General features: G+C 32.1%; 1 protein-coding gene and 1 long non-coding RNA gene across 2 annotated transcripts; both read right to left on the bottom strand.

The window, feature by feature from the left end:
* Positions 1-10,045: 10,045 nt before the first annotated feature.
* LOC139528296 (collagen alpha-1(I) chain-like) lies at positions 10,046-14,848 on the bottom strand. The gene is made up of 5 exons (XM_071324210.1): positions 14,820-14,848; positions 14,103-14,144; positions 13,273-13,785; positions 11,200-11,241; positions 10,046-10,139 (listed from the first exon to the last, which is right to left on the bottom strand). The coding sequence occupies exons 3-4, from the start codon at positions 13,781-13,783 to the stop codon at positions 11,225-11,227; spliced, it is 528 nt and encodes a 175-aa protein (XP_071180311.1). The 5' UTR covers positions 13,784-13,785; positions 14,103-14,144; positions 14,820-14,848; the 3' UTR covers positions 10,046-10,139; positions 11,200-11,224.
* A 1,050-nt stretch (positions 14,849-15,898) lies between these two features.
* On the bottom strand, positions 15,899-19,398 carry LOC139528299 (uncharacterized). The gene is made up of 3 exons (XR_011665565.1): positions 19,289-19,398; positions 16,651-16,682; positions 15,899-15,982 (listed from the first exon to the last, which is right to left on the bottom strand). It is a non-coding gene; the product is annotated as an uncharacterized lncRNA (long non-coding RNA).
* Positions 19,399-19,663: the final 265 nt, after the last annotated feature.

Raw genomic sequence — 19,663 nt, 5'->3', positions numbered from 1 at the left:
TAAACATACGTGAACAGGTGTAAGAAAAATGCAATTTGGGTAAAATTAAAGTTATTGCCTTGGAAAATGAAACCAAGTAAACAAAAGAATCCAAAAAGACAACGTTGAAAAATATCAAAGGCATCAACAAGCAAAGTATACATTCTGTTTTTATTAATGTGGTTAAGTTTTTTAAAGTTTTTTTTTTTAGTTTTTGTTCAGAAAATATGAACACGCGCCTATACAACCATTTAGAATGCAGTTAGATCTTCAATTAATCGCACTATTTGTACAGATATATGTATCTATTAATTAATGTGTTATTTGATATATCAAAAATGCACTTTACAGAATGGTCTTACTTGTCTATCCAAAGGATACATATCGGCACATATCAGAATTACATTGTCCAACATTATGGCTAAGGACTGAACTTGAAAACTGGCCTTATACGATTGAAGAGGAGTAGGATATAATTTACTTCCTGAGCATCCGAGAACAGCCATGTGTTGAGGTAAGATAAGTTGTGCTTAATCGATAGTTTAATATGTTTCGATGTTTGTTTGATTGTTTGTTTATTGGCTGATTTTAGTTTTATAAAATTGAGAAAAGAAATTGGGAATGTGTCAAAGCGACAACAACCCCACCATAGAGCAGACAAAAGCCGAAGGACAGCCATGGGTCTTCAATGTAGCGAGAAACTCCCGCAACCGGAGGCATCCTTCAGCTGGCCCCTTAAAATATGTATACTAGTACAGTGATATTGAACGTCATACTAAACTCCGAATTATACACAAGAAACTAAAGTCATACAAGACTAACAAAGGCCAGAGGCTCCTGACTTGGGACAAATGAAAAATTGCGGCGGAGTTAAACATGTATATGAGATCTCAACCCTCCCCTTATACCTCTAGCCAATGTACAAAAGTAAACGCATCACAATACGCACATTAAAATTCAGTTCAAGAGAAGTCTGAGTCCGATGACAGAAGATGTAAAAAAGAAAATAAATAAAATGACAATTATACATAAATAACAACAGACTACTAGCTTTTAAGTGACATGCCAGCCCAAGACCTCAATAAAACTGATTGAAAGATTATGTCTTCATCATATGAATACAGGCACAATCCCTTCCGTGAAGGGTTTAGTATCATACTATCATAAAATATACGAGAGGAACATAACCCGTGTCATGCCAAAAACTGTTTAAAAAAAAGGTGTTTAGTTACGATGCAAAGACCCTATAAGTGAATCAATAATAAAGCCAATACGTGCGATCTTTAATGATCTGACAACAGTATCGTATCTACAATGTATATCCCTTTTTAAAAAGTCTAAAGGTTTTGTAAGCTTTTAAGGTGAATACTGACATTTTAGTTATTACCATAAAAGATTGGATGTGAAATACCTGCACGTATAAGATGTCTGCATATTGAGTTATATTTACGAATTATATCAATATATTATGTCCATATGTGTATTTTTCTGAATAGATTATAATGAACTCAGTATAAGGTAATGGATTATTCTTGTTTCAAAGACTGATTCAGTCGGTCTTGATATATTTTTTGTTGTGATTAAAACATCATTTACATTTGAATTCCCTAGCATGTAAAAAATGGTATAAGAAGAGAAAATCAAGTGTATGACTATTTTTTTCAAATGCTTCAAAAAAAAAAAGATCCATAAAAAAAATGGCATTAAAAATTATGAATAGTTTTTTTTCGTGCAAAATAGAGGTTGATAGTTTTAGTTCATAAAAAATAATACTAAACAACGAGGACAGTCAAACAACCAGACAAACAGACAAAAACAAATATTATTTATAAGAATACAGGCAGATTATAAAGAACAGACATGATTTATCAATCTACAGGAATATCATTCTTTATCAGTCTAATTTATTTATCGATATATAGGCGAGACATTGTGTATCCGTATACAGGCGAGACATTGTGCTTCCGTGTACAAGCGAGACATCATGTATCAATGTACATGACATATTTCATTGATTTTTAGTACTGAAAATTGCATTCATTTTTAAAATATTTATTGTAGTCATATTGGAGATCAAACTTAAAAGTTCTCTGTTATGCTATTACAAATAGCATTAGATTGCTTTTAAATGCAAGCGTTTTCATTTCAAACAACATTACTACAATTCTTTCAATTCAACACGTTCAACCATTGGAAATTCTTTTGATGAACTATGTTTATCGTCACATTTTTTATGTGCCAGTTTCAAGCCAGGACTTTTAGTTATAGATTGTCAGTGTGTAATCTTGTAATAAAAGGTTTAATGCAATATGTTGTCATAGATAAAGCATTGTCAAAGGACGGTGTTTTTTATCGTTTAGTTTCACTTGTTTTAACCAGATTTTTATAGCTTTCCATGCGCTATGATTTTTTTCGTTGTTGATATGTGTAAAAACTAAGCAATATCATGAAGACAGAAAAATTCATAAACATATTTTGTATCAGTTGAAAGGACGGACAATATGTAGATAACCAGGATCTTTCCTAACGTTTACATGTACGTTGAATGCGACTACATATATAGTACTGATAAAAATACAATCAGTCAGTATATTTCTCACCCACTTCTTTTCAGTACATTCAATTATATGTAGAATTCAGTAATAATCAGAAAATTACAGTACTGAAAATTTTAGTTATTTTTGCAATAATAAAAATATCAGTCATTGATATGCATTGCAAATTTCAATCATTTTTACTACTGTAAATTTCAGTCATTTTAGTACTGAAAATTTCAGTCATTTTTTAAGTTGTAGTCATATTCAAGATCAGATTAAAAGTTCTCTATTTTGCTATTACAAACATCATTAGGAGGTTTTTGATATATACACGTATTTTGATTTAAAACGCCATTTTTGTAATTCTTTCGTTTCAACCCGTTCAAAAGCATTAGAGATTCGTTTGATGAATTATGTTTATCGTCACATTTTGTATGTGCTAGTTTCAAGCCAGGACTTTTTTGGTTATCGGTGTATGTAATCTTGTCATAAAAGGTGATATACAATGTGTTGCTATAGATCAAACATTGTCAAGGGACTAGTTTTTTTATAGCTTTCCATGCGCTTTGATTTTTTTTATTGTTGATATGTGTAAAACAGGAAAGGAGCAATTTCATGAAGTCAGCCAAATTTATATGAGCATCAATACAAAACTAAAATAGCTTTAAATGTTTGGCATGCCAAAACAAACAAATAGGCGTTGAATGGCTCTTACAAAAATATAAACTAGAAATACTATCCTTCTGTACAGCAGCATACATAATATCGTTAAGTAAACAAGATATATAATAAAATTGAGAAAGGAAATGTGGAATGTGTAAAAGCGACAACAACCCGACAATAGAGCAGACAACAGCCGAAGGCAACCAATGGGTTTTCAATTATATCACATTACCTGGTTTTTATTATAGTATTAATGAATGGGTGTTTTTATAATGGCCTTGTTATATGTCCAAGGTCTGTAATAATGGTCGAGGAAGTCTGTAATGGCCCGAGGCAAGGCCGAGGACATATAATAGGGCCATTATAAAAACACCAATTTATGAATTTGCTGTCAACTTGATTTACTCTCTACTCTTTTAATGACAGTTTAGTTTGAAAAAAAAATATTTGTACTTCACCATAATAAAGCTTTTTTATAATATACTAAATATCAAAGATATCAAGTTGACAGAAGTTATGTGTTGAAAAACAGGATGAACAGTGATCCCTATATATGGTTCCTCTAATGTTGGTTGCTGGTCACTAAATTAAATGAAATACAAAAAAAATGTAATTATATTATTTTCAAAACATAATTTAATTAAATAAAACATTTACAGTATTAAGGTCAATGCAACTTGGTCAACTTATGGTCTATTTCAGAAATCTTGATTTTACGAAAACCATTGCATTACCGTATTTCCTTTACAAAATAAAATTATGATGACTTTTTTTTTCGAGGCGATCAGTTTTGAAAATCTGCGACCATGTTTAATTTATTATATTTGATATTAACACTATTTTTTCTGTAATGGCCCTATTGTAATGCCAAGTTTATATAAAGCCCAAAATAGGGTTTTTAATAAACAGTCATTTTTGGCAATAATGTACTTAGTAGGTTAATAAATAACAATTATAACTTTACATATAAGATATGCATCCAATATAAAAAAAATGTAGCAGTATAAATAACAATGCGGGGTCGTAATATTTTTGAACTCTTAAAAAGTAAAATCACAAAAATACTTAACTCCGAAGAAAATTCAAAACGAGAAGTCTAACCAAATGCCAAAATCAAACGCTTAAACACATAAAACGAATTGAAAACAACTGTCATATTCCTGACTATGTACATGCATTTTATTATGTGGAAAATGGTGAATCAAAGTGGTTCAATAGTCAGCCAAACCTCTCACTTGTATGACAGTCGTGTCAAATTCCATTCTATTGACAACGATGTGCGATCAAAACAAACGGACATAATTGTTAAATGTGTCAAAAATAAGGGTACAGCAGTCAACGTTGTATTATTATTTAAGTCACCCAGATATATAAATTGTAATGAAATCTGTCATGTAGTTCACCGGATTCTACTATAGATACAACACATTCAGTTTTTAGTTATTTTCTTAAATATATGAATTGAATTGAATACATTGATATAGAAAATTCATTAAGGGAAGTACCCTGATATACCTTACGGACTTAATTTTTAAGTGGTGTGATGAAAATCTAATCTTGGTTAAGTAGACGTAGGTAAGCTTCGTCTCTGTGCATAATTCCCAAAATCAAAGATAGTTTTGTTTTCCAAAATTTGATTTGAATGTAACATTTGTTATCAGTTTACCATCTACTTGATTTATCCGTTCATTGTGTCATAGGTCCATAAATATTATTTTAATTTCTCTTTCATATTAGCTTTGTCGCTGTTAAATTGTGATGATGATACAGATATATCATATATCATAGAGCCATACCAAGATGGTGTGTTTTTGATTAAAAGGATTCTGGGATGTTACATAAGCGTCCTTGAGAAGAGAAAACCTGACCTGGAATCAAGACAAAAGACCAAATGATACAGAATTAACAACTAGAGGTCACCGTCTGACCTTCAACAATGAGCAAAGCCCTGACCGCATAGTCAGCTTTAATAGACCCCGAAATGACAAATGTAAAACAATTTAAACAAACGACCTTATCAATATACAACATGGTGAACGATAAAAAATATGTAACACGGCACCAAACGACAACCACTGAATTCCAGGAACTTAACATAGAATAGACACATAGAAAATGCGGCGGGGTTAAAAATGTTAGCGGCTGTCCAACCTTCTCCCTGACCTGGACAGTGGTGAAACAGTACACCATAAGAACAAACTATAAAATCTACTGAAAAAGACTCAACTCACCAGATGGATATAAATGGAAATACATCTAACAAAAACAGAGAGTGGATGTGGCCGGGTACATTCCAACAACAAAATGATACTAAGTCCAGATATGAGATTACTGAAAGTTACTGACAAATATATCAAAACCAATTACAAGTAATACATTTATATATCTAAGATTAAATAATCAATCAGTACATATCCAACATTTGATGGATTCAGTGTAGAGACGTCATAAATATTCAAACATGACACATGCTCTTGTTTAATTCAAAGAAACAGGTATCAACAAATTGTAGAGCCGTGAATGTGAATGTAATGTGTAAATATATATAACAATAATATTTAGTTCAGTGTTGTTGTTGTTTTTCATTTTTACCTATTTTTTATTTTTATTTTTTTTTTTAACTTTATCTGTTATAACCATACACTTTTTGCTAATTTGAATTGTATAATATTCTGAGAGATTGTGCATATAGACGATATACAATTATTAAATGTTATTTCCAGGTTTTTTTAAATCTTTGGTCGAATACACCACTGTATGTCTGTTACATTGTAGTATTGTTTAAAAGTTCTCTCCTGCATATATTTGCCATTATCCGTATCATTTGATTTCTTCGTACATCTGCATGGTATGTTATATCCTTGTTAGATGTTGATTCGATTTGAATATCTTGTTATGCATTAACCGCATCCGACTCTTCGAAAACTGCGTACAATTGTTGTAATCTACAATTTAAAAAAAACTTTTTTTGGTAAAATAATCACCACATTCTTACCAATTAAGGTTCTCACTAAGGAATGTTTAAAGGTTGACCCTCAGCTTTGGCAGCATTGTTAAGACATATAATTGTGGAATCTCATCTAAAAAATATTAAAATATACAGAAATGAAGGAACCTCCTTCCCAATCTACGACTCGTGAATGTATCAAATTGACATTGATGATTAACTTAAAAGACGAAAGAGAGGACAAATTCAAACTACACATCTCAATAATTACGTTTATCAGATATTTAATCTTTGCATCCTTTCTATTTTACAAATTGGTACAATAAAGCCAATACGTGGTTAATTTTTCAAACCGTACTGGTTACAAGAACTCTGGATATATGTACAAAATTAGGTACTTTATATCAGCGAAACTGTTATTTTATGTCCTACTTTTCAGATTTATTCGTGCAAGTCTTTAATATTCAAATTTATCAGTAAGAAGGTGTTATAAAGAGAGCGAGTTCCGTCACCTTTCATTTGATGTATACATAACTGGTATATTTCACATAGTTTGTTATTTTGCTCCGTGTTGAAGGCCTAATTGAGATAAAACACCAATTAACAATCTGTTTCGTGGATGCTTTTAGTGTTTTTGGTGCGTATGTTTTGATGTTTTGTCATTGATAGATATATTTTATTCTCTTTTTTTTCTATTTTGAAATCCGTTAAATATAAAAATTTAAACAATACAAATCTGGTCATGCTTCCTTAGTTTTAATAAGAAAATAAAGTAAAATATGAAAGCAGCAAAGGGAGTATGTTATGTACAAAAAAATACCACATTTTTCGATTTCAAAATTTAGTTATAAAGAATGTTACATATGTAAGAACATTTAAATACATAAATGCGCTTTATTTGAGAGAAATTACATTATTTCATATAAGTTTCTGGGTCGTTTAATAATCTTTATAGATAAATCTCCCATTCAGAGTCGTCGATACTTTTTCTATAGAACAATGACTTATAACTCTGCATGGGATGTTGATAATATACTCAAAGGTTTCATAACGCTTGAGAACTGGATATCGTTTGATATCAATTCGGGTTATTTAATTTCAATATAATAATAATAAATGAGCTTTCGTCGAGTTTACAATTTCTATTTAAATTAAATAACGAGAGTTGATTTCAAGCGATATCTTATTTTCACAGGTTGTTAAATCTATATCTCTCATGATCAAGATCTCAACCCTCTCAATTTGTTAAATATAAAACTTCCGCTGATCTTTATCCAATGTTTCTATATTAAATTGGAAAGGTTAACTTAGTATGGGGCTATGAGTATATGGTTGTGAGGTTCCCAATGATGCGTACATTAATTGTTAAAGAAGGACTAGAGTGCAGTCGTTGTAAATAAACTGTTTGTGCTGACATGAATTATCATTGATATGGTTATATTTATAGATTATCTGTGTACAAAATTTAGAAATTATGAAAAACTAAGGCTTTTCTACCTCAGACATAGATTACCTTAGCTGTATTTGGCAAAACTTTTAGGAATTTTGGTCCTCAATGCTCCTGAACTTCGTATATTATTTGGCCTTTTAAACTTTTTTGGATTCGAGCGTCACTGATGAGTCTTTTGTAGACGAAACGTGCGTCTGGTGTATATACAAAATTTAGTCCTGATATCTCTGATGAGTTTATTAAAATCATTCAATATTTTTATTCTCTGACCGATTATTGATTAATCTTTTAATGGAATGCTTGTTGAGTTTCAACAACATCAAGTTGCTCCGGAAAATCATAATATCCGTGGAACAGTCCAACAGGCTCAGTTTATTATGTGTAATATGTTTACGAATTTATCTTGCCGACTATCTTAACATGTGTAATTTAGACTAGTGACCTATCAAAATGAGTAAGTCTTTTACTGTTTACATTAAGAAACTAGCTACTTTCATTGATTCTAAAAAAAAAAACAGATGCCAGCAATAACAAAAAGTTAAAATACGTTTTATGAATATATTCCCATCTTGATCATCAATTTCTTCGTCTGTTGAAACCTTTAAGACTTTTTTTCTTATTACCGTTTTGTTTTTATAAAGGGAAGTAACACCACTACTTACCGTGTATGAAATAAGCCCCGCCTCCCTTTTCCCTAATATGGAATATAAAGGGACGTAACACCACTACTTGCCGTGTATGAAATAAGCCTCGCGCCTCCCTACTAACCTAATATCAAATATACACGGTCTCTCTATGAGGACGCTTTAACCAATCATATTCCTAGAAATGTATAGGAGGTAATATAATAAGTTGTACCTGTCAATAATTGCTTACTCACAAACTTTACAGGAAACTACTTATACTCAGTTCGTGAGTTAATTATCCCAGTTTACACACAGATAATCCTCTAGAACAAGGTGAGTAATCCTATGATGAATCATCATTTGATAAAAAAAGAAATCCCTAAAATGTGTTAGTGTATGTTAGTTTCGTCGATTTGTGTTTGTTTGATATTTTTGAATATTTCCGAATCCTGTTCAAAAGAATAATAATATCTATTGGTGAATATAAACCCTTTAAGATCGCTTGATCTTAACGTTTCACAAATGCTAGCGAATGTTCCATATATCGTAACTACAATCCCGTTCCAAGTTCACGAATGTGACCTACCGAAACAGACTTACTACCGGGTTTGTACAAACATGAACAACACAACGGGTGCAACATGTGGAACAGAATCTCCTACCCTTACGCATGTTACGGGGCACATGAGATCTCTTCTAGTTTGTGTGGGGCTTCGTGTTGCCTAGCCATTATTTGCTGTGTGTTTTGTGTCTAATTGTCTGTCTGTCTGTCTGTTTGTTTTGTTTTCCTTTTTTATCCATGGCGTGTCATTTTTTTTTTCAATTTATGAGTTTGAATTTCCATTTGGTATCTTTTGTCCCTATTTTTAAAGAAAATACATGAACTTCTTTTTATAATTTGCTTAATTTGTAGATAAGAGCATTAGAGACTATTCGGAAACACAATATGTACCGATTGTTTGTAATATGTTTTTTTCAACTATTTTGTAAGATTTGTAAGATTAGTTTTTACTTTTGCGTATTCTCCTCCACATGATTCAACATATATTCTCTATGTGATGTGGCTTTTCTACCTCGGGAATATATTACGTTAGCTGTATTTGGCAAAATTGTTAGGAAAGTTTGTGGTCCTCAATGCTCTTCTTCTTTGTATTTTATTAGGCCTTTTGACTTTTTTTTAGATTCGAGCGTCACTGATGAGACTTTTGTAGATGAAGTCTGGCGCAAATACTAAAGTTCAGTCCTGGTATCTATGATGAGGATATCTATAACAACTGAGTCGATGCAAGTGCTGGTGGATATTTTATTCCTCAAGGATATCACTAGCCTAGTAGTCAGGACGTCTGTGTTTCACATGAGTTATCATTGATATGGTCATAACTATAAATTAACTGTAGAAAAAAACTTAGATTTTTTCCTTCTCAGGAATAGATTACTCTGTCCTAGTGGTATTTGGTAAAACTTTTAAGAATTTCATTCCTCTATGCTCTTCAACTCGTTTTTTTATTTTTTCTAGATTCGAGAGTCACGGATGAGTCTTTTGTAGACGAAAAGCACGTCAGTCGCAGATGCTAAATTGCAATCCTGTTATCTATGATGATGTTTTTTTTACAATTTTCGGTCATCAATGCTCGTCAACTTCGTATTTTATTTGATCTTTTTAACTTGTTATTAGATTCTTTCGTTACTGATGATGCAACGCACGTCTGACGCAAATGCTAAATTTCAGTCCTGGTATCACTGATGAGTGTATTTGTTCATCATCAAACACAAACGTGCAGATTCAAGGAATAACAGGAATAGATCGTTACAATGGCTTAACAAATTAAACAATAAAAAAAGATAATTTCAATTAATTATTTTATTTCATTATGCATCAGACATATTCGTCTATTGGAATATGACTATTGCCAAGTTTATACTGGACAGGTTATCGTCTGAAATAGAGAACATGATAACTTTAAGACTTAATAAAAGCAAAGGACAAGGTTCTTTAAGGCACAAAATGGTCTAAAATATCAACTTTATCATAAAACACCAAAAAGGTCACAATTTGGTTCATAAATGGATTTTTATCAAAAGTCTAAAACTAAATAAATCAGTTCTTTTCATAATAGTACATAATGTTCTCCAACGTAGCCCATTTTGGCCATTTTGTCAAAATATGAAGATACTAGGTAGTAAAAACTAATGGTAAGACATAATGCATGCTATCTATTGAAATATTGTTTCTTCACGTAAAAAACATCTTTTTGGGGATTCAAGAATAAGTTGTCATCATTTAAACTGATTTGTGCTAAAAATCAGATATAACTTATGTAAGCATTTATTACGATAAAGTTAAAAATTAAAGAATCTGGCATTATTATTTGGTCAGTGTTTTATTTTGATGTTTAAAATTTATTAGGGCTCTTTTATCTGTAGTACCACATCACAAAAGTGTATGACTATTGCCGAATAATTCATATTATCCCTTATAAATAAGAGCGCTTGTCAATCTACCATGAATATTTCCGATTCATCGATATGAACATAAAAAAGATATCAGTCGAACACTAGACGACACGCGCTCTTCAAATTCGTACTTTATTTGGCCTTTAAAACTTTTCAAATCGAGCGTCGATGTTGTGTCATTAGTGGACGAAGCGCGCGTCTGGTGCAAATACAGTCAATGTCACTACTGGTGGAGATTTTATTTCCCGTGGGTATAACCAGACCAGTTGTTCGCACTGTTGCTTGGTTTACGTTTTTGAAAAATATTTGAATAATTCTATGTAGCATTCAAAATAAGGAAGATAACAAATTATGTGATTTACACCATTGAAGAAATGATATAATTGAAATGTTATTCTATTTTGTCACATAAATAACTCAAACATGAATTTTCAGGGATGTTTGATTTGTGGTTTTGCATAAATTTCTATAGAAAATTTGTACATTCGTAAGACACTGGAAATCGTGGTGATGATTATTAATGAATCTCACTATACGCATTACCTAGAGCATCGGGTATCAAAGGAGGTCAAGGTACTGCTATTTCTGAAAATGAGCAATTCAAATTAGATTTTCTTCAATGTATCATTGTTAATTGACATGATCATGTTAAATGTTTTGAAATTTGCTGTTGAATAGTAAAGTCACAAAACGGTTACTTAAGAAGTAGGTAGTAAATAGTAAAGAAAACAAACGGGTACTAAGGAAGTTGGTGGTATACAGTAAGGTAAACAAATGGGTACTTAATAAGTTTATGGTGAACAGTAAAGTAAACAAACGGGTACTTAAGAAATTGGAGGTGAACAGTAAAGTAAACAAATGGGTACTTAATAAGTTTATGGTGAACAGTTAAGTAAACAAACGGGTACTTAAGAAGTTGAAGTTGAACGGTAAAGTAAATAAACGGGTCCTTAAGATGTTGGTGGTGAACAGTAAAGAAAACAAACGGGTACTTAAGAAGTTGGTGGTGTACAGTAACAGAAAAAACGGGTACTAAAGAAGTTGGTGGTGAACAGTATAGTAAACAAACGGGTACTAAAAAAGTTGGTGGTGAAAAGTCAAGTAAACAAACGGGTACCAAAAAAGTTGGTGGTGAAAAGTCAAGTAAACAAACGGGTACTAAAGAAGTTGGTGGTGAAAAGTCAAGTAAACAAACGGGTACTACAGTGGTTGATGTCGAACAGTAAAGTAAATAAACGGGTACTAAATATGTTGGTGGTGAACAGTAAAGTAAACAATCGGGTACTAAAGAAGTTGAAGTTGAACAGTAAAGTAAATAAACGGGTACTTAAGATGTTAGTGGTGAACAGTAAAGTAAACAAACTGGTCCTAAAATGTTGGTGGTGAACAGAAACGTAAACAAACGGGTACTTTAAATATGTTGTTGGTGAACAGTTAAGTAAACAAACAGGTACGTACGAAGTTGTCGGTGAACAATCAAGTCAGAAAATAGGTACTTTAGAAGTAGGTGTCAAACAGAAATATAACTCTATAAATAGCTTAAAGGAGAAATGATAATGCATTACAGAATCTAATTTTTGAAAACATATTATGATGAACAAGAAAGTTACTAGAATCATGAAACTAAATGTCATCTACGATAATAAGAAGTTGAGGTTTAAAGTAAAATTGTTTAGTTACTAGTATTTGGCTTCTATTTCTTTTTATAATATTGATGAATTATATTGTTTTGGGAATGACATCATTTAAACACATGATGATAGAAATTCAGTTATCGACTAGTATTTAGGAGGTAGACATAGGTTCAGGGAAATAACTCTTAACATCATCAGAACGTTTGTGTCAGGCCTTTTCATAAATATGGTCTAAGCTTTTAGGATAAATAGATTAATTCCAATCTTTTTCATGTAAATGCTTGAAATATATTGATGTAATTAACTTTTACAAACACATAACTGATTTAAAGAGTTATCTTCTTGAACAACGGTTTACCTCTTAAACCTCTGATCTTAAATTCCACTAGGAAGTAAAATATCAAAACAAATTTAGTTTTCAAAACAGTACCCTGCCACGTCCACTTGTATTTTTGTCCATCTGATGAGTTAAGCCTTTTTCAACTGATTTATAGTTCGTTCTTATGTTGAACTGTTATACCACTTTTTCAGGTTAGGGGAAGGGTTGAAATCCCGCTAACATGTTTGACCCCGCCACATTATGTATGCATGTGCCTGTCCCAAGTCAGGAGTTTTGTAATTCAGTGGTTGTCGTATCTTTATGTGTAACATATTTGTTTTTCATTTTTTTTTTAACATAAATAAGGTCATCAGTTTTCTCGTTTGAACTGTTTTACATTTTCAATACGGGGCCTTTTATAGCTGACTATGCGGTATTGGCTTTTCTCATTGTTGAAGGCCGTACGGTGACCTATAGTTGTTAATTTCTGTGTCATTTTGGTCTCTTGTGGAGAGTTCTAATGGGCAATCATACCACATCTTCTTTTTCTATAAGAATTTCGGTTTTTCATATAATTATTAAATTGTGCATGAACGAAATTTTATAATCACACAGTTAAATACATATGCATACAGCACTACAAATATTTTAAATTCTAAATACCAGAAGGTCCTGGAGGACCAGTATCTCCTTTAGGACCAGTGGGTCCAGGGGGGCCTGTTTGTCCAGATTCCCCGACAGGTCCTGTGTTTCCTTGATCTCCTGTGTCACCAGAATATCCCTTTTCTCCCTTTGGTCCAGGCGCTCCCATTTCTCCTGTTGACCCAGATGGTCCTCTCGGACCGTCTGGTCCAAGTGGCCCAGTAAGTCCAGAGATTCCAGGGGGTCCCGGAGGTCCTTTTTCTCCTTGTTTTCCTTTTGAACCATTAGCACCAGGTGGTCCATCGGCTCCGTCAATTCCGGGAACACCACTTTGTCCGATAAGTCCAGTTTGTCCGGGAGGTCCAGCAGGTCCAATTTCGCCGGTTTTACCGCTTTTTCCAGGATCTCCCATTTGGCCTTTTGGTCCTGAAGATCCAGTAAACCCTCGAGGTCCAACACGTCCTGTTTTTCCAGTGTCTCCCTTATATCCTTTCGACCCAGGAGTTCCAGCTTGACCAGGATATCCTCTCATTCCTACAAAATGTCAAGCATAAATGGAATCAATACAGTAGCTATGAGAACAAAAATATCGGCTGCTTGGATTTTTGAAAAATATTTGAATAGTTTTATGCAACATTCAAAATTAAATAGATAACAAGTTAGGTGTCATTCACCATTGAAGGAATAAGTAATTTGAAATTTCATTCTATTTTTCCACATAAATAACTTAAATTTGCCTTTCATGAATGTTTGATTATTTGTTTTGCATAAACTACTATAGAAAACTTGTGCATCCGTTGGACACTGGAAATCGTGATGATGATTAATAATGAATCTACAGTACACATTACCTTGTGCACCTTGTATCCCAGGTGGCCCAGGTACTCCTATTTCTGAAAATGAGAAATTCAAATTGGATTATCTTCAATGTATCATTGTTAACTGACATGATCATGTTAAATGTTTTGAAATTTGTAAATTTCTGAACCTTTTGTATATGTCGCCTCATTCCAATCGTTTGATTTGTTAGAGATTTTTATTTTGTCATTTGATTAGGGATTGGGTATTTTGGGGAATTTTACTTTTTTTCATATTATCAGTGTTGATATAGAAGTCAATATTCCAGGAGGAAAATCCTTAACCAATTTAGTTTACAAATAAAGTTAAAGTTTAAAAATGCATAAGTATGATTCTATTTCAATCTGGGATTGCTTAACAATCTGTTTTTTTTGTGGTCCTTTAGGTACAGAATAATCATCGTGTAGACGGTCTTCATGAGTTCAATGTTTCAGCATTTAATTTATAATGGTTAACTTTGTACATATAATGTCTGTTTGTTTAGTATTTTAGTGATTTCACCTTTTTCCTATATTTTTCCTATATTCTAACAATGCAAATTACACCACACCATTAGAAGGATTTCCGTTGTTTATTTAAAAGCAAACAAAAACTTCTTATTGAACGTTTTTGAAAATAGTTAGAGGAGTTTATTAGGTTTTTAAACGGCGAATAAATTGATGTTTTATTAATGTATGAACTATAAAAACTACTGAGGTGTTAAAACTCACCAACTACTTCATAAGGTTTATCTGTAAGAACAAACAATATAGCAAGTCTCTTTTATGTTTATAAAACGAGAAACGAGAAACACGTATGAACCACATATACAATCTCAATTAAAAGTCACATATCGAATTAGAACTATCACCAGGTTTGTACCTACAACTTGTACAAGTAAATGTGTCAGAGGTCACATTTGATCTGCTTATTCTTCCAGATTAGCTTAGATCAAGTCAGTTTCGTTGGGGTTTCGTGCTGTATAGTCTTTTTTTTCTATGTTGTGTTTTGAATACTTTTTTGTTTTTCTCTGTAACATTGTCAGGTTTTTTTTTTATAATTTTGAGTTTGAATTCCCTTTGATAACTTTCGCCCATTTTTTATATATTCTATCACATGTGCCTTGAATTGAGAGAACATTGATGGGTGATATTATCTTTACTGGTAAATGAATTTGCCTTTTCAGAATCTAAAGGACTATGGGTAATCGCATTGTTCGTACACAAAAATAAAAATAACGTACGTCATTGGTTTAATTTCCATTGTTAAGAACTTTTAAAACCAATCACAACGTTTCGGAGTACGTTTTTGAAAATATTACCCAGAATGCATTAGATTCTGCAAAGGCGAATTTTCTAATGGTATGTCTTTTAAAATCCTGATTGTTTATTGTTTGATTTACCTCTGATAGGTATGTCAAATAATTTACAGTCCATCGAGATAATAGGCGTAAATTTTAACAGTCTTTTGAAAAAAAGAATAAATTGAAATCATTTAAAATTGAAACTAGTCAACTACAGATCGATCAAACAGTTGCTGCAACGGTTCTAAATGTGCAAGCATAATGGGACCCTTGCTAAATATTTTTGCATACTATACAATCAAACATACGCCCAGCTTTAGCCAAGTTTAAACTGCCATTCGAGGACAACCAAAAGTTACCATACGTATATTTTGTATTTATTGTTTGGGTTGAATAACATGAATGATAAAAATAGACGGGTGGATATTTATCTGTTAAAATAATTCCTACACGATCAATGTAATTGCATTTTCTTAATAACATGAACAATAAAAAAAAACAAATGTATTTACCATTGTCCTGTTCCTGTCCAAAATCGACATAAACATAGTCTGCGTTGTCGTTATTGTATCTTTTTACACGATCTACAACCTGTGTTTGAATATTATAGATCTTTATGTGTATACAAAAGTGATATTTCCAACGATTCTATCAGAGGCTAATCATGAATTCGCCGCCTCAGAATATAGCGGATTGTAAGTCATTTCCCGGTTCGTACTAAACATGAAAACTACATCACGTCAATGGCTGCTTTATAATTGTTTATGACGTTGTTTTTACTCTCATCATTGCAGCAGGATACAGTGAATAATCGTGATGTGTATATTTGTGTTCAGTTATACAGAAACTACATCTAAGCACATGATATTTATACCGTGTTGTTTTCACTTTGTGTTTTTATTTTCTTTCTGAGAACAAAAATACCTAATTTGTATTTGGCAAAACCTTTAGGAATTAAAGGTTTTGCAATGCTCTATAATGTTGAACTTTATTCCGTTTTTCTTTTTTATCAAGAGTACCTAATAGTTCTTTGGAAGACGAAACGTGCAAATATTTTAGCTTGGTATCTTTCCTAGAGTTTTGTTTAATATTAACAATATTAAATGCAGAATGAATATCTGTATCCATCAAGTGATTTGTTTTTATTACGTCTCTCGGGTGAAATCGTATATAAGAGTTAAGGAATCGTTTGACAATAGAAAAAAGACATTTAATTTGCTGAGAAAGAACACACGTGGTTAATTAAGAATATATCATACGTCATCTCTATGTTGTTGTTCTGTCAGTTTCCCTGTAAAAAAAGTTAAAGGATATAATTATCTACAAAAGCTAAACAAAATGAATATGAAAAGCATGTGTTAAGCCGGCGCACTACGAGTAATTGTGGTACAATCTTCCTCAGGTAAGTAGTGACAAAATATATCATGTAGCTAAAACCTTAACACGCTTATTAACATTATCGAAATGGCCAAAATTGAAATGTTGAGGCATTATAAGGTAAATTTTACCTTCGTGATTGAAGACTTTAGTTGCAGCACAATAAAAGAAAAAAGAAACCGGACTTTATTTACAATACATATCTTTTTAATAAGTTATCCAACAGCTGAACTAGTGGTACAAGTTTATGTATGTAATTCAAGTATTTTGAGAATCATGTGACTATAATGATATAACCTCCTTGTTTTTGCAAATTCTGTAAGGCTAAAACACAAGATTTGCTATGTTTATTGTCTAGTATATTTAAGAAATTTACAAACGTCGAATGATATACATGAACAACACATTCAATTAGGGAATTTGCTTTAGTTAAACGGATGTTGAAATATAAAAACTACAGTAATAAAACATTTTCTATCATAAACATTAATTCTTTTAAAAAAAACACACATCGTATTGTGGAGTTTTAAACATTAAGTAAATTAAATTTAGCATATCCAAATGTTGGCACATAATTGTGATAAATTTGAGATGCAATGCTTTAACAATAACGAATTTGGTGACGGGAATAGTTATCAAAGTTACCAGGATTATAATTAAGTTCGCCAGACGCGCGTTTCGTCTTCATAAGACTCATCAGTGACGCTTATATCAAATTAGTTATAAAGCCAAACAAATACAAAGTTGAAGAGCATTGAGGATCCAAAATTCCAAAAAGTTGTGCCAAATACGGCTAAGGTAATCTATGCCTGGGATAAGAAAATCCTTAGTTTTTCGAACATTTCAAAGTTTTGTAAACATGAAATTTATAAAAATGACCACATAATTGATATTCATGTCAACACCGAAGTGCTGACTACTTGGCTGGTGATACTCTCGGGGACGAAACGTCCACAGGTAGAAGCATCGACTCAGTGGTGTAAATAGTTATCAAAGTTACCAGGATTATAATTTAGTACGCCAGACGCGCGTTTCGTCTACATAAGACTCATCAGTGACGCTCATATCAAATTAGTTATAACGACAAACAAATAGAATGTTGAATAGCATTGCGGATCCAAAATTCCAAAAAGTTGTGCCAAATACGGCTAAGGTAATCTATGCCTGGGATAAGACAATCCTTAGTTTTTCAAATATATTAAAAATGTTTGAAACATGAAATATATAAAAATGACCACATAATTGATATTCATGTCAACACCGAAGTGCTGACTACTGGGCTGGTGATACCCTCGGGGACGAAACGCCCACCAGCAGATGCATCGACCCAGTGGTGTAAATAGTTATCAAAATTACCAGGATTATAATTAAGTACGCCAATTTTATTTTGATAGCGTTTTTTGAAAGCCATGAATTTCAATGTTGAGTCTAGCACTCAAAAGCCAAAATCTTATAATTAAAGTATACAGTATGATATTTGCAGACGACATGAATTTGCATATATATCTATATATGTAGGACTCTAAAGTGCAATGGGGACGCTAAAGTACGATGGACACGCTAAAGTGCGATGGTCTGCGCTAAAGTGCGATGCCTGCATACGCTAAAGTGCGATGGTCCGCGAAAGTATAGACGTAAGAAACGCAGTTGGATTATAACGTCAACAGTCGTTTATACATACCAAAAATGTTCATGCCGCAAGATAAATTAAGAATAATTAATCAGCATCTTTTTTTGAACAAAATGTAAACGACATTATTTCAAACCTAACTGTGATTCTTTAGCTGAAGCGAATGTTTTTTTTTTCCCGAGTGCTGAAAGAAGGAACTGTGTCCTGTAGTCAACTATTTTACTATATACTAAGTAGATACAAAATATGTTTATAGTGTTCTGCTTATATTGGCAGCGAACGGATCCAGTTATATCATTGTTTAACGGTTGTAGTTTATTTTGCGTCGTATTTCATCTTTTTATTTGCATTTACCTTATTTACAGTAACGACAATACTCACCAGAACCACCAGTAAATGATAATCAGATGTAAAGTCAAATATTTATAAAGTGGAGAATGAAAATCAGCATTCATTTTTATTGTTTTACCTATAACATGTATAAAACTTAATATATTGCCGCTTTTTTAATCATTTTAAACTTTGTTAACTCAAGCTTTATTTGCAACAAAAAAGTTAATGAATGTATATGGATTTCATTTGAACTACTCAAATAAGAAATATATTGTCCTTTATAAACAAAAAAGGAGTAGAAAACGCGTTCGTTACTGAATCAACAAAAGGTGTTGTTTTTGAATATGTTGGATAGTTAAGGAGTTCAATGTTTCATCAACTAGTATTCTGACATGGTTAAGTAAAAAGAAAATCTATAGAACGTAACAATGATCAAGAAGGACAAACAGTAAAAAAACACTGCACAAAAAACAAAACTTAACGAATCATTAACTAAACGTTGACATATGATAATATGATATAAAAGTTACAAATTATTTTTAAAAGTTAGAACTTACCGAGTATCTTTTGCGTAGATTTGGCACCAATCTGAAGAGCAACAAGCGCTGCTATGCAATACCATAGAACTATATATATTGACATCTTTTTGTGTGTTTGCATCCTTTGCAGAATACTTCTAAAGTGATCCATTTATATACTTCGTCTAAGCAATAAAATTATTTTGTTAAAAACATTTTCCTTTTGACAAATAATCTTTTTGAAATTGTTAAGCAACATGTGTCTCTTTGTTTATTCATTTAGAGAACATTTGTCGACTTATCTTTCAAGTTCATATGCTGAATTATTTAAATGAAAGGAATTTAAACATATGAAAAGTAAGATCACAAACATACTGAACTCCCAGTAAAATTCAAAATGGCAAAATCAAAAGC

The sequence above is a fragment of the Mytilus edulis genome, chromosome 6, assembly GCF_963676685.1.
Source record: "Mytilus edulis chromosome 6, xbMytEdul2.2, whole genome shotgun sequence".
In the NCBI taxonomy this organism is placed as follows: domain Eukaryota; kingdom Metazoa; phylum Mollusca; class Bivalvia; order Mytilida; family Mytilidae; genus Mytilus; species Mytilus edulis.
The sequence above is the reverse complement of the archived record's forward strand: the minus strand, read 5'-3'. Positions and strand labels throughout refer to the sequence as shown.